Source organism: Cyrtonyx montezumae, unplaced genomic scaffold (genome assembly GCF_038088225.1).
Source record: "Cyrtonyx montezumae isolate F1298 unplaced genomic scaffold, pur_monq_1.0 scaffold_7, whole genome shotgun sequence".
NCBI lineage: Eukaryota > Metazoa > Chordata > Aves > Galliformes > Odontophoridae > Cyrtonyx > Cyrtonyx montezumae.
This window is the reverse complement of record NW_027072078.1, coordinates 32,274,170-32,290,321: the sequence shown is the minus strand read 5'-3', so window position 1 is coordinate 32,290,321 and position 16,152 is coordinate 32,274,170. Positions and strand designations below refer to the sequence as shown.

The window sequence follows — 16,152 nt, the reverse complement described above, 5'->3', positions numbered from 1 at the left end:
AGGATCTTCTAAAATGACGTTAAGTAAAAACTATAGTAATCCATGATCTGCTGAGGTGATACTGAAGACATATCTCTTGTGCACAGCAGACCTATGCATTAATCCTATGTTCTGGGGTCTTTAATTGCTTTAAATATTTGCTTCTAGATCTGTGTTTCACACGTCTTATTTACATGGTTTATTTTTCATTTTGTGAACAAATCGATAACCAGACAGACTTTTTAACCACACTGGATTAGTTTTATTTATTCTCTTTGAACTTGATTAAAAAGCTGTCAAACATAAGTCTACATTTTATCAGCAGAATACTTTTACAAAACAGGGTAGGAGATGTGTATAGCTGGAAACATACATTTCAAAATGAAACAATATTTGATATATTCTAGACAGTTACCCTTTTGTTTATCCATGACAACTGAAACTAACCATCAAATGCATAAATTGATTCAAGTCTAGCCAAGTAATCCTAAGGGCATATGAAAAGGCTTTTTTTTAAAGGTCTTTCTAGATGAATTTAATGTAGTTCACCAATAAAGCATCCTCAGGAGCACAATACAAATGCTACAGAACATGAGATAGCTGGGGAAAGCGGGCAGATGTACAGTGTGATGAAGAATCAAAATGGATGTTACATTAAAATGAGCAGTCATGCAATGTCTTCATTTCATGTACTGCACTGAAGTCAAAACGCCAAAGTTCCGATTTCAGTCTTATCTTTCGAGGCACTGTTATGCAAATAGTGAGACTCTGTGTTTTGTTGGCTTTTTCTCTTTTTAATAATTTGTTTAAATGTATTAGATTCAATCCTTCATTTGAATTTGTGCTGTAGGAGGACTGATTATTCATCATGTATTTAACTTTCAATCCATATCAAAGAGAAAGGTAAATTACACTCAAATTCCCTATAAACTCTGCGGTATCTTTTTTAATTTGTTGCATTTGATATACATATTTATTCCATTTTCTACCAATCTCCTCAATTACTCTTTGTCTTTCTGTGCCATTGCATATGTTGGTAAACAGCATTTTCTATGGTCCATGGCCATATGCTGTATGCTCAGCTTGTAAAAAACTGACACTTGGAGTGCTAGCATAATGAAACTCTCAAAGGGTTAATGCGGAATACATATAGGCAAATGTTGACAATATTTTTTATTCCAATGTTTGAAAATTAAACACAAAATCATCATTAAGTTTTCACAAAACGAGGCATCTGTCACTTGAAAGAAAAAGAAATATTTCAGAAATATGTTTACAGAAATGTAAAAATATTAGACATCAAGACAGATGTGAACGTTTTCAATAACAGGCCCTGACTGTCAGTCTTCCTCAGAGCCGAAGATCTTGCTGTACTCACTCAGCATAAGTTCAACTATCTGATTTTGGTACAGCATGTGGACTGCCATGTTCCCTGTCTCCTTTTCAGGTCTAAGGAGTGTTGGTCCAAACACAATTCCTAAGCTTTGTGTTGACATAAGATTCACGGATTCCTTGGCTGCTATCCTGTTGACGAAAGGAAATAATTGGTTAAAAAACAGGGATGTCAAAGGAGTCGCTGTTGCATCCGAAGTATACAGAGGCACTTTCCTTTTTTGCTGACTCTCCTATCGGGGATGTTTGTTTGGTTGAGTTATTGAAAAGGAAGAAAAGAGGGAGAGAATTGACAACTTCTGCCAATCTGACAAATAATGAAAGGTGATTTAGCCATAAGATGTGTGTGGAATGGAGAGCTAAAAACCAACCTAGGATTCACTTATATGAGGGAGCAATTTTCTGCTACTTTCTGGTGAATGCCCATTATTTCAGGTGTATGTTGTAAGGGAATAACTTCTGGCCTCCTACATTTAGATACTGAAAATGGAGGTTGCCCTTTATGTTAAGATAATCAAGCCATGTTAATGGTAACAGTTCTGGTGGCTTCGGGGAAAAGTCTCCTTGCTTCCTGTAGCGTGGTCTCCTGCACTGAAAGACTTGGGAAAACATAAAAGTGCCCTTAATATAAAGCTCATATGAAACACATTCCTTCGGCTAATTTAAATCCAATAAAGTTAGTATGCTCAGAAGTGGATTGTGAAATTTATATAACTAAAAAGACTTTTGCGTGCCTTATCCTGGCACAAAATTTCTTAAGAGACACTGAGACCACATACCTTAATGGGATAACTTAGAAAATAATGGTAAGGATTATAACCTTTGATATCTTTATTACCCACAAATTATGAGAGGGGGACCATTATTATTAAAAGTTGATCTTTTGTCTGTATTAAGACTTAATATTCTTGTGGAAATGGCATTAAGGTTTGAGAAGCCTGGACTAAGAACAATATAGGTTTAATGGATGGAGTTTAGGTAGGCAGTTTTGCATAAATCTCCGCAGAGCTGTGTGTGAACTAAGTAAAAATCAATTTCCTTTCACCTTCCAGAATATCTGAAATATCCTAGGCTGGAAGGACTAGTAAGTGAATATACATTTGCGTTACAGCAGGCTAAACTATAAGTGAAAGAAACTTCATGAGACATAGATTCAGGTAGTTGGTGCATTGCCCAGCACAAAAGTGTCTTCTTGTGGATTTCTGCCAATCTTGTAATTTACCACATTCCTTGAACATTGATGCTCATGGATTTTTCCATATTTAAATAGAAAACATTACTTAGTTCTGCCTCATGCTTTTAACTGTGGTGTCCATTGCACAAAACACTCTCCATATGGCACTAATCAGATTGGCTTAATTATTAGTTTCTTAAAATATATCATCTTTATTATAAATTAAAAAATAATTATGTTTCCTCTGTGGTAAGATTAACATATCATCACTTAGGAGTCCAAAAAGTCTCAGAAGTTAGTAGTTCCGTTGCCAAATGACTGCGTGGGTTTCTGATGGACGTCACACATATTTATCACAATTAAAAAAGTTTGAAACGAGTGAAAACATTTTCCTGAATGCCACTTATGCAGAAGGACGTATAAGGAGCTTGAGTTGTCTCTGTGAGAAGAACTTGTTTCCGCTGAACTTATTACAGGGTAGATGTTGGAAAACTTATGAAGTATTTTCAGATGACACAGACGTAGTGAGAGATGGGGGGTTCACCAGGGGAAACATCATACTGAGAAGCTGTACATTGTGTAATATTAGAGATTAATTTAGTACTAGCCATGGCTTTGCAGTGAGGTGGCATTGATGATGGACAGCTGGATGAGAAACAGTTTGCAGGGAGGCAGTAGACCATAGATGAGCAGAATCAGGGAAAAGAATGGTGGTCAGATATAAAAGGCTTGATGAAATGAAAGAAGAGGAGGGATCTGATTGTTCTGTAAAATTCAGAGCAAGGTCGTAGAATCAGAGTATCAGAGTCATTTTTGGAAAAGACCTTCAAGATCATCAAATCCAACTATCAAGAGGTTGTTTCTGATGTGAACACAGAAAGTAGAAGATGTATGGCTAATCCCTGTGCCCTCATTTGCCATCTTTACGAATGAAAACAATTCCCCTTGCTTTCCCTGGAGATGCCCTCCTGCATGCTAAGTCCTGTTTGTGCTGCCAGCCATGGTCTGCAATCACTTAGGTCTCATGAAGTGAGAGTATGGCATAAACCTTGATGTTTGTGGTGTGCACTGGCAATTCAAAGGAAACTGGAACCTGTTTTGGTGCACTGGTATGAAGCATGAAAATACCCACCTATGTATGAGGCCTCTAGAACCAAGGTTAGTGAAATAATTACTGCGAGTATAAAACCTCTTGAAAAGTCTTGATGTTTTCTCTCTCTTCTTGCAATTGCACTTATTTTGATGATCATAACAACAACAACAACAACAAAAATGTATAAGCCAAACAAACCGGAATACTTTCCAAGAAAGTTTGAGTAGTTAAATGATTTGTAGCAAAATACTGGAGGGAAAAAAGGAGGGAATTTAATCCAGACTGAAGAAAATAAATATGACTTCAGGACCTTTTGCCATTTTAAATTACAAATATTTACCAAAGAAATTCTATTACTGCTGTTTTTTCATCTGTCCACAAAAGAAAAAGAAAATATATATATATATATACACAATTACAACATTTACTGTAGCTACTAAGTTAAATTCTCTCGTTAAGAAAAACCTTAAAAAATGGGCAAGAATTCCTTTTTTCTGGCACACATAAAGAGCAGAGAGTGATACACCATTTGTAACATAAGAAGTAAAAGGAAATGGCAGAGCTACGTCTTGTCAAGCCCAAATGAAAGGAGCAATGATCCATCAATTTCAGAATTTTTTAGAAACAATCTATAATGCAGCACTACAGATATCGAAACCATATCAAGAAATTGCAGGGCATTATGGTGTGCAAAAATTCCCCCCCCCCCCCCAATAAGTGAGCTGAATTCCTAATATCAAGAATGATGTTGGTCCTTAAACATTAGAAGCCAGGAAACAGAAAGTACAGATCTCATTATTAATAGTAATGAAATTAATGATGTATTGAAACAGCAGAAGTGTCTGATAGGAGGACTCTAGTGTCAATGGCAGATATATAAGCAAGAATATTTAGAATTTATGCTTTGGCTGTTGCCAAGGCAACTGTGAGCTGGAAAGCGTGTGACTGAGAGCAGGGCAACCCTACAACTGAGAGGGTCATTGTATGGTGAGTTTGGCTTTCTAGTTTCATTAAATCTACACTTTTCAAACTCCCTAAATAAAATTGTTATTAATTTTGACGTTCGGAAAGCACACTGGATTATTACTTCAAACAAGCTAGGTGTTAGGAAATGGTCTTCATCCATCCCTGCACTGTAGAAATGACTGAGGAGGGGAAAGCATTTCAACAGTGAGTGATTCCTCACCATCTTAATGTTCCTACTGCACATAAATAAATAGATAAGTCAGCGTCTTTAGGGAGGAAAATCCCATTTGGAAAGGAGCTGTCTGAATGCAAGCTGAAGAATGTTTGGGAGTAGAGCTGCCCTTTGCTAGCTGAGATGGGAATGGTTCGCTCCAACTTAACTACTCCTTCACTTTTCTAAATTATATTTAAGGGTAAATTTTCACTAGGATCAAAGATCCTGCTGCTCTTCCATGAAATAGAAATATTGACTAAGGACAGCGCATTACAGAATGATGGTGATCCCTAATTGTGAGAAACAGACTGGAGAGTAAGAAAGAGTCATGTGATAAATACTGTGGACCAGAATGACAAGTGTAGGAAATGAAATTCAAGGAACCAAGGAATGAAAGTAGGTTTTCTTGTAAGAACCTTGTCCATCAGCATTCTGCAGAATATTTTATTTAACTAGTGAATTTGCTGTGATGAGGGATCAAAGCTAAGATCTAAACAGAGGTCAAGAAAGATTTAAGATACATGGTTATAAGGAATACTACACAGAAAGGAAAAAACGTGTTTATGACATCCATTCTCTTGGTATAACTACAGGATTAGGGCTCTTTCTGTGGGTTTTGTACCTTTGTTGCACTGTGCTAGCAACAACTAGCCAGATGGTTTTATCTGCAAATTCCTATGTTTTGCCTCAATGTGTCAAAGTCTGCACATTCCTTTGATTTGCCTTACTAATAATTATCCTCAAATTATCCAATATCTGTTTCCTATATGTGGTCAGAGATATGGAAATACGATGTTTTATCTTCAGAGCTCTGACCTGGGGATGCCTCAGCTGCCTTGTCAGCTGAGTTTACTCACCTCAAATATCACTGTCTTAACAGACCTTATCACCACAGGACGATGGGATAGTTTTCATGTAGTAGTTGTCTGATTTTTGATATTGCCGAGCTCGTGATCAATTTGAACATGTTAATATCTGACTTTTACAATGAACAACATTCAACTCAATGTTTTATGTTACTCTCCATCTCATTCACAGGTTTTAAAAAATAACAGGTATTACATGCTTTAGAGACAAGGCATTTGGGGAGAAATCATCCAAGCTTGAAATAAAATCTTTATTGAAAGCAATTCTATATCCATGCCAGTCAGATGCTTTGTATGATCAGAAGAGATATCCCTGGGGAAAGCTCGGCACAGTAGACAGGGTTGATTACTTGGACCTCCTGTCAGTTCTTAACTCACTGAAAATGGCTGAGGCATTCAGTACAACTTTGTTTCCTTTATTTGGAAGTAAAGTTAATATACTTACCTTAACTGTGCCAAATGTACTGGAAAATAACCTGATAATAAAACGTACCATCCTACTAAGTGATAATGTCTGTGTGTGTATAAGCACATTTTGGCTGGGCTTATGCAGATGGGTTTTTCAGTGTTAAAAAGGAAGTGTGAGTAGAAAATGATGCACAGATAAACTACCAGGTTTCTTCTGAGTGTATATCCTTTCCTTGTATATCCTGCTACACACTTTTCTGAGATACAGAATAGTACTGCAACATCATTTTCTAATGTAGACTCAGTTCAGTTCAGCAACAGCGGTTGTTCTTAATTCAGAACGTAAGTGCTTTTTGTACTAAAAAGACAACGGAACTGCAATATTTGACAAGCAACTATAGGTGTCCTTTTATAACTGGTCTTTTCAGGGATATCCATTTCCCCAGGAACTATGTTGCCAGCTTAGGACAGACAGCAAAGTACACCCACCATGGAGGAAGAGCGTGTGGCCCGTGCACTTCTTAACCCATCTTGAGAGACTTACTGAAATAATTGGTGGTTAAGTGAGCCTCTGATGCCATAAGCTCTACTTATGTAAACTGTTCAATTCATTGCACTGCAATGTAGATAAAATTAAAATTTAGCCATAAATTGGGATTCTTGATATTTTATGAATGCAAACTAAACCTCATTATTATTTATGTCCTGGCTTTATGGATGATTTGCTCAGTTGTATTATAGTGGTATTCACCAGCTGATGAAGCTAAGAAAAAGGAAACATTATCAGTTGAATCCCTAGCTTGTTGTTTGTGAAATCTGTATAGCTTGTTTTGTGTTCGGGGGTGGGGTGGGGGACTTGTGTGTGTAGCTATAACCTGAGGTTTGTGCTTATTGTGGAATTCTAAAACACTAGAGTGTCTGCCCTTTTACATGGGATTTCTTCTGCGACAAATGTACAAAATGAGATCACAGTGGACTAGTTTGAGGCTACTTTCTTCTGCCAGTGCAAAATGCCAAGGTACTCTTTCATCCACAGGTTACATTTGAAACAATAGCTAAGTCTGGTAATAAAAAAATCAGGTCAAGGTGTATGATACCTTAAGAGAGGGGTCAGAAATGGTTCAGACATACTTAAGAGCTTTCTTTCACTGAAAATAGCCTCAATGGCTTCTGGCCTACAGAAACTCCATAGGCTTCCTGTACTCTGCAGCTGTGGGTTCAAATTACATTTCTTTGGGAAAAATCCCTTCTCCTCGGTTGCACTGGGGCAAAAGAATGAGCCCTTAATGCGGTCTTCTTCTGCAGACTAAACTTTAGAGCTGACCAGTGAGTGGCTATATATAGGATCTGGACAGCTGACAGGGACACGGTGGAGAACAGGCTTCCTCAGGGGATCCCCTGCTTGTCTTACAACATGAGCTGTGCCCTGGACAGACTGCCCTGGAGTCCAGCCCAAAATGAAAATAAGAAATAAGCTAATGCTGAAGATCGGTTGACAGCTGGCTGAATAAACTCTGAAAAGATGAAGAAAAGCATTTATTCTGGCTTACTCTAGTTTAATGAGAGAACAGCTTAAAATAAAGTTTTTTCACCGTTGGGTGAACTTTGCTACCTGTATGACATCCTTTCTGGCAATCACATGTGCTCTTTCCTCTGCCCACACCCAACAGAGTACCTTTCGTGTGGAGAAACCCCTTTATTCTCCAGGTGTCTGAGATCAAAAAGCATATTTGTTTGTCCAAGGAGACACAGACAGAATGTAGGGTCCTAGATTCATAACATGCTTTGGAGGAGCTTCCCTTTTTCTCCTCATGGCCTCCACACCAAGCTTCATGAAAAAGACAAGGGTGGATTGCTACCTGCCTTGTGTCAAAGAGAGCCTGAAACCACTCATTCTCCTACCTGCCTTATGTGGCATCATCAGGAAGCCTGGGGAAGTGGGAACCACAGGTCAGGTGTGCTCTCCAGTTGTGTGTTAATAATTGTTTCTTGCCAATACATGGGCAGTTCTGGGAACAGAAAATTGGCCCGCCATTGCTGTGTGAGCAGAGGCACTCATTACGAGTTAGAAATTCATGCCAGGGATTCTTCTTGGGCTTAGGACTATGCCATGTGCTGAAGTTCATGCCTCGATGAGGTGCCTGCCTTTTACTCAAAGGGCCATAACTCAGTTCTGCTCTAGGAAACAAGCTTGTGGGAGTGCAGTAGTTCTTGTATCATAAAGAATCATCTTGTGTCAAATAAATGGATTTTGACTTTTATGAGCAGCATCTTTTCACATGATATTCCCTCATACTGCAGATGTTCCAGGAACTGACCCAACTGGGCAACTTGTTATGTTCTCCATGTACTGAGGGTGTACTGCCCTCTCAGTTTGTTTCGGTTTTTAACATTTTGAGTCTGAATGAAAGTTTGTTCTGACTAATGTTTACATGACTGGAAAGAGGAGGAGATTGCCTATCACAGTTGCTGTCAAGCCTTGGTACTTGCAGTTTGAGGACAGCAACTTCCTAGGAGTCAGTTGGTGCCTATTAACTTCCATAAGAAGTGTCTTAGACTCCTCTTGCTGCAGCTCTGCTTACAGTGCATTTGTTCTTGTCCTATCTAACACCCATGTAACAGCAAATATATCTCAAGCAACAGCGAGCTCCTCTCTCTAAAGCCCCACCACCACCTCATGCAGGCATGAGTCTTAACCCTGGGAAAAGAATTGGAGAGAACAAAGCCACCCATGGTGGACATTAGACAGATACTGACACGCTTCGAGATGTTTGGATAGTAGAGAGATAAAGGCAGTGTGAGACTACATAGAATAATGTATGTTCAGACAGAAATATAACGCATAAACTCCTTTGACTGTATTTTTGTCTGGTGATGTAACTTCTGAATTTTTTTTTTGTTTGTTTTAAATTCTGATTAATTTCTGCATAACAACCAGCTTATTGTAAGGCTCAACCTGCCAGAGGTCCTAGATCTGCACGCTTTTGTGGCCTGTGTAGCTCAGAAGGCAACAGATGACAGTGTGATATGAATAAAGCTTAAACTTTTTGAATAGCTTGCTTTAAAAAATACATATTAAATGTCTTAAGCCACATTTCCTTCTAACATTAAAAATAAAAAGCAGTTAGTAACAATCTCCCTTAAATCAAGAGTTATAAATATAGAACCTTTATCATCAGCACAGCACATCCAAAAATGTCTTTGTAAAATAAATCAAATTATATGAGTTAATTGATTCCAGGCAACATCAGCAACTGCAGGTGGAAACTGAATAACAGGATGTTTATTAATGAAGGACTATTAATCAAAATTGACAATATCAATTCCTGTTTCTTTTACTTGAATTCTACCTGCAAAATCCACAGAGATATTTGCCGAATGTTTAAATAAAAATGTTAAAGCAAAGAAAACGCCAGCACTTGGGATTTTAGCTTTAGATGTAGGGCTATTTGTTTAAACAGTGAAAGGATATCCTAAATCCAATTTGACAGGCAATGCCAAAGATGCCAGTGGTAATTAATTAGCACTTAATTTAGACCACAGAACAACAGGATATGGAATTGGTGCTCAGTGCCATTTCCCCTTAGGCTTCATCTCATGAGGGTCAGGAGTATGCCTGTTGCATTGAAGGTCAGTAAATAAATTGGGGGAACACATTGACGCTGGACTTTTCATGATAGATATCCTTCACCCTTATTACTGCCTCTGGCTATTGCTGATGAGAAAAAGGCTGTGATTGTTCTGTGAAGAACGCTGTGCACAAGTCTGAGCCCAGCAAGGTAATGTTTGAACTCACGCCTTGTGCAGTGAGTGAGCTGGATGCTCTCCATGGATCGAGAGCTCTGTCAACTTTGCGTTGGGCTGGAAATAAACTTCTAACTGTAGCAAAGAAAGCCTGAGGAACGCTGACAGGCGAGAAAATTCACTAAAAAGCAGTCCTTAAGCCTGCAAGACTTTTGAGCTCAGCTTTAGATTAAGCATAATTAAAATCAATGTAAGATTTTAAAGTGAGGTTAGAAAGTAGGTCAGCAAGGGAAAAAAACCATTTCCTTATTATCCTCTTGTCTTTGTCTTAATAATATTTGATATTCCTCCATAAAGCTAAAGTCTCTTAATAAGTTGGATTAATGTTTCTAGCAGTGTTTTTCTGATGGGGACACCAATGCTTTGACGTACCATGCTCAGTAGTGGACAAACAAAAAAAATATGCTGTAAAAACAAAGCAGAGCCACCAGTTCTGCTGGTAACCCAGGCATTTTACTGAGTTGATGGAAGAGACTGCCTTTCTACAGCACATCCAAAGCAGTGGAAAACACAAAGGAAACCCTATGGAGCCTTGTTCACAGATGCACGTAAATTGCATTGCTTGGGTTAGATTTAATGGCAAGAAAAACAGAAGGATGATGAGAGTTAATATTATAGTATGTTGACTCCTCCCAGAAAACTTAGTGCCTCTGCCAGCCAGCACCATGCATTTCTTCCGTAATCTCTACCATTCTTTCTAAAGAGCAGCTCAGGGAGAAGTGTGCCTGCAAACCCTAACTATACTCTACTAGCACAATTTTATAAGCCTTGTTGCTGGCAGAGCTGTTTGTGTTGCTACATTAAGAAAACACTGAGTTACACAGAAGTATGTGTTCAAAACATTTATTTTGGAAGCCTCTAGTTAACAGTTATTTTAACTTTGCTCACTTCATCACACCCTTTGCTGCATCTCTCTTGACAGTGAGTTAAATTCTGATTCCTCTGAAAGTCAGTGACAAACCTCCCAGAGTACAATGGAATCCAAATTCCACGTTGTGTAATATTAATTTTCTCATTTGGGATGATATCTACTTTTACTGAGTAGAGTTATTGCTGTGACTGTGTTCAATCTGTAACCTCTTGCAGCTTTCAATTATAGCACTTTTATGCAACAGTAATCCAGTACAAGCTCAGCCCTGGGTACGACAAATTTACTTTCTGACTTACTGCTCTAAAGTGACAACTGGCTGGAATTTTGAATGGAAATGATAAACTTTAGCCAACCTGCTCAGAAATTCATCTATTCTGGAGAGTCCAGAGCTTCCTGTGCAAAACTTAGTCGTGTTTTGCTCGCAGCGCATTGTTTTTGTCCAGGGTTGGGAACAAAATCATTCAGTTTTGTGAGACAACCAGTATTTTTGGTGTGGAAATTGGAGAATGTGGCAAAGAATTCCACAAAAGTCAGGGAACAAACTTTTGCTGATAGATTCCTTATCTGTGAGGTCTTAAATATGCAATTACTTCATAAAATGTTTTCTTTCCTGTCCTTTTAAATCTGTGGAGCCCTCTGAATATTGGCCTATTAATTGTCCTTAATCTAAAACCTACTCTTTTTACACACTATCACCATCTTTTTCTTTGAAATAAAGTCTTCCCGACCCAGTGATTTGCCCAATAGAGATGATTTTATATGGGATCTGACCTCAACCAGGATTCCTACTCGTTCATGTTCAGCTCTGAGCTCTCCACAAGCTACGAGTGCAACATATATGCACTTCATTTGTATCAGATTTGAAAGATGCTTTAACATGCCTCCCAGCACCACGATTGTTTCAGCACTGATATTGAACACGAGTAGGATGAATATATCTCTTAAATGCACTAGCGAGTCACTGCCGTGAGTCTTTGATTTCTTTAAACTTATTTACATTTTACTTGCCCTTAAGCAATGAATTTACCATGTCAGCATTGTCTTTTCTACTTACACTTTGTCTGTCTTGTCCACTCACCTTAGCTTGATGCTTATTTTTTGTGCACGTGTATAGTCCATTGCACTAAATGCACGAACTGCCTGGAGTGCAGGATTTTCCATATATTGTTTCTTTTTAAGATGCACCCTTTGTAGTACTGAAAGTTCTGTGATATTTCCTAGCTTTAGCCAGGCTTTTGCTTTCCTTATTTGTTCCTTTTTAAATAAGTCAAACATTCTTTCACATGCATACTACTTGCAGATGACTGTTGAACTAACTACCTTACACTACTGCTTTAGTTCCCCATGTAGATATCTCTGCTTCTCTCAATTGCTTTTCTTTTATCTTGGAAGCTCTTGTACAAAACATCGTTCACTTCAAATGATCAGGCTTGCAATTACCTGCTTCTGTCTGACCCTGCCCCAAATGAAAAGTTAGAAAAGCTGGTGAGGAGACATACAACTCACTTAGTACTCCTAACCAAGACCATATTTGACACACTTTGAAGGACGCAGAAACCAGAGGTTTGTTGATGTTTGTATCATGGGAAAGCCACCACTCTTGGTAGATCTTGTTCAGAAAGCAGTGTCCATATCAAATCGCTCAGTCATAACTCAGCTGAATAAAATGACTCAAGGCACCCTTTCACCAAGGCAAAAGATACCTTATGCCATATTAGGGGATATATTATGATCTTAATAGATAGCACATGGTCACAACATTTTTGGAAAGCCTGCTAAGTTGCTGAAAATACTGATTCTTTAGAACATTCTGTTAGTATGACAGAAATCTAAAAGCTGCTCTCAGTTCCATCTAGTTGAAGACAATTCCGTGGAATTTAAAATGATGTTATGTGCTTTGCTTTATATAATTCTAGGAGTACATCCCATGAGAATGCTGCATTGGTAAAAAAAAAAAAATTACTCATCTTGAGTAACTGGGAATATGAGTATGCCACTTACAAATACATATGAAACTTGCAATTGAGGATGGACTAGGTTGGGTCCCCTGCATGCCTGGGGGAGTCCAGGTGAGATCATGGATAATAACAATGTCACTTGTGTTTATTTGAAAAGGGAAGAACACAAAAGACTCCTGGCCACCTGGTCTATCCCTGCTCCTCCCTCCGCTTTTCTGTGCCAACAAACATAATGAAGCATTTCTGTGAGGTATTCCCCTTATCCATCCTTTCCTCCTAATTTTCTCAGCCCCACTCCTGCCCCATGCAGAACCTCCGCTGGGGTGCAGCTCTTCTTGCTCCTCTTCCACAGTGTGATGGTGACAGGAATGTGGTGCAGAAACGTTTTGGAAGACCACAGTAGAGCTCTGGAGAGGATGTGGCAATATCATCTAGTGATGGGGCTGAGACTGGTGTAGAAGCCCTGACTTAGAAGAAGTGACTAGTGGCATCTTGTGGACCAGGGGAGGAGGCAAGGAGTCACAAGCTTCACTGGAGTTCGCCACTCCACAGATTTCTGATTTTACATTGCACCATAATGCATAATGTACAGAAAGATAAATATTTTCCATTCAGCAACATCTTGCTGCATTTTCATCTACATCTATAATTTTAATTATAAAGTGAACATAACCTGTATCAAATTATGATTTTGTTAACATATTGAACGAGGACAAGAAAAATAAATACCAGACTTTATACTGTACAGACACATGAAGGTATAGTAAAAAAATCTGGTTTCCTTGACCACATTGTCATAATATGCATATATAACTGCTTATTGAATCCAGGCTGTGTAGACAACAGAAAGAACACTGGCTCCATACCATCACAATGCATGCCCACAACAAAGAGGAGGAAAGAACAGGCTCTTTCATTGTGTGTGTCTAAGTATTACCAACATAAGGGCTAAAAACATTACCTCTGTCTGAAGTGTATCTATATATCCATGCATAAGTTATTAAGTGGGCTCCCTGAGCACAGTTGCTGAAAATATTAATATATTCAAATTATATTCTAGCTACTGAAAAAACAGTAGATCAGACAAATGTATTAAAATCTCTTCAGACAAAAGGAGTCATGTTATTTATAAAGTTTCTACCCTCCCTTACTGGAACACAAGCCTTCATTGTATATAATATACGAGAATGCAAGATGATCCTTCGATGTCAAAATGTGGCTTCAAGTTTGAATGTAATCATAAAACAGTGACTCTAATGCTTGCCATAAACAAATTGTCACTGGTATTATGTAACTTAGACTATTCACAAAGCATAAAAGAAGGGAAGAATAAAAGGTGGCTGCCAAACACCGTGGGCCCAATCTGATGGTTGTGCCAAATTGCGCTTGCGGACTGGGAATTGCAAACACAGCGTGGAATTCAGATTTGCACTCCCCAGTGCTTGGGCTTGCTCCTATGGCTTAAATTAGAGCAAGATAAAGGCTTTTTCTTGAGTCAGTTCAGACTGCAAGCAACAACCAGTGGCTTCTGCAGCCTCCTTTGCTCATTTTTTCCCAGAGAGAAAGCAGGATAAATGTTCCTATATTTCTGTAGGATGCGGTTTTGGATGGAGTGGCCAACTAGAATACAAAAAAGTATAGCTAGTCCACACAGCAATGCAAAAGCAAGCACCTTTCCCAGATCTGGTTTGCTGTCTTGTTCATTTTAACCGGGATGTGTGGTACCACCTCATCAGGGTGACACCTTCTTGTGAACTCCAGGCAAGATGGCACAGGAGCATTGCAACAGAAGAAAGTACATCATGTCAGAAGACCTTCTCTATGAGCAACAGTTACTCAGTCAGAGAGACTTTTCTTTATCTCAGGCTTCAGGACTAATGTATATCCAATTTACACAGCTTTGAATGCTCCTGATGGTTGTGTGAAGGGCCTTTATCAGGACAACCACTGAAAATGTTTTTACCCACCTCCTTTTGATTTCATTTTCCCCCTTCCTTTTAAAAGTAAAATGACTTTTTCTTTTTCTTTTTTTCTTTTTCTTTTTTTAATCCCAGCCTGAAATAATTGTTTGAGCAGAGATACTGGTTTAACTCATTATGAATTATTAGTGGAAAAGTGGGTCTCAGAAGTATGTTGCATCTGAAATATTTTTCGTCACTTGAACATGTGCCGTCCAGAACTGGCCCTATTCTACCAGGCACTGGGAACAAACACTTCGCATTCACAGATGCTCCTAATTTGGTGTGGTTTAGAGTGTAATTTAGATCAAACATATCCATGTAAATGAGTCAGGGTTTCTTAATTAGGTGCCTCTAAAGAAAAAACTTGGACCACATCAGTAGGTGTGGGTGTGGTGCCCACAGTACTGGAATCTTTCTATAGACGGAGCTTAGTTTTGTTCAGACACACTGTAGGTTTTTCTTTCCTTATTTTTTTTTCCTCCTTTTTCTTTCTTTCTTTCTTTCTTCCTTTTTTTTTTTTTTCTAAAGCCCAATAATAAATCTGCAGATGGCATAGACATAAAGACGCTACTTCAGAGGAGCTGTCTAAAACACTGTCTCTTTGGCAAATGCCTTAAAGTAGGTCATTCTGCAGTGATTTAGGTTTATATTTCATTGCCAGCTTTTTGTTCCCATTACAAGTAGAGTGCATTCCAGTCCACAGATTTCCTCTTCATTTTTCTTCCGATTGGCTTTTATTTACAAGAATTTGTAGATCTTCATAAGAAAATGAATGGCCAATACACTGTCAGAAGTACTAATCGTGCACTTGACCACGAAAAGAGATGTATGAAGGTGATAGCGTGGAAATGTTGGTCTGTAAAATACCGTTTTCTGAGAGCAAAAAATGTATTGATTCTCTCAGCACGGCGATTGAAATGATTGTTGCATCTTTTCCAATGTGTGAAAAATAATTTGCTCTGATGTCATTTCAGAAGTCTCATAAAGCAGGGGCATCTATCGCCCTAGTTGCTCAGGTATTTGATTTTTGTTTGCTGTTGTTGTTTTTTTTGTTGTTGTTGTTGTTTCTAATATATATAGTTGTCACTGAAAAGCATGTACTTTATGGCTTATGAAAAAAGTAAAAATCAAATAATCAGGGTCTGTTTTCCCATCAAAGTGCTGGGGGATTTACATGCCAAACTTCCACCAGCCTTAATGAATTACCCGCATAAATTCCCTTTCAATCGATAGTAGAATAGATCCTATTGTGTTATATTAATTATTTTACACAGAACACTGACACTTTGGCATTAAAGACTTTTTTTTTTAAGTTTCAATGAATATCTTAAGAAGCTTCAAGACTATTATTTGTTTGGAAGCCTTGTTGTGAGAAAAATCCTGCATCTTTAACCTGAAAAAAAATGAAAAGTACTGCAATTTACCCATTGATGGCCTGGTTCTGGACATTAATGTGTTACAGCTCA

The 16,152-nt window shown here is 38.3% G+C and overlaps 1 protein-coding gene across 1 annotated transcript in view; it reads right to left on the bottom strand.

Moving 5' to 3' along the window:
* Nucleotides 1-205: 205 nt before the first annotated feature.
* Nucleotides 206-16,152, bottom strand: part of ARHGAP15 (Rho GTPase activating protein 15) — a 314,922-nt gene continuing 298,975 nt past the window's right edge. The window contains exon 14 of the mRNA XM_065751003.1: nt 206-1,503. Within this exon, the coding sequence (XP_065607075.1) occupies nt 1,320-1,503 (184 nt within the window). The 3' untranslated portion in view covers nt 206-1,319. The remainder of the gene's footprint in view (nt 1,504-16,152) is intronic.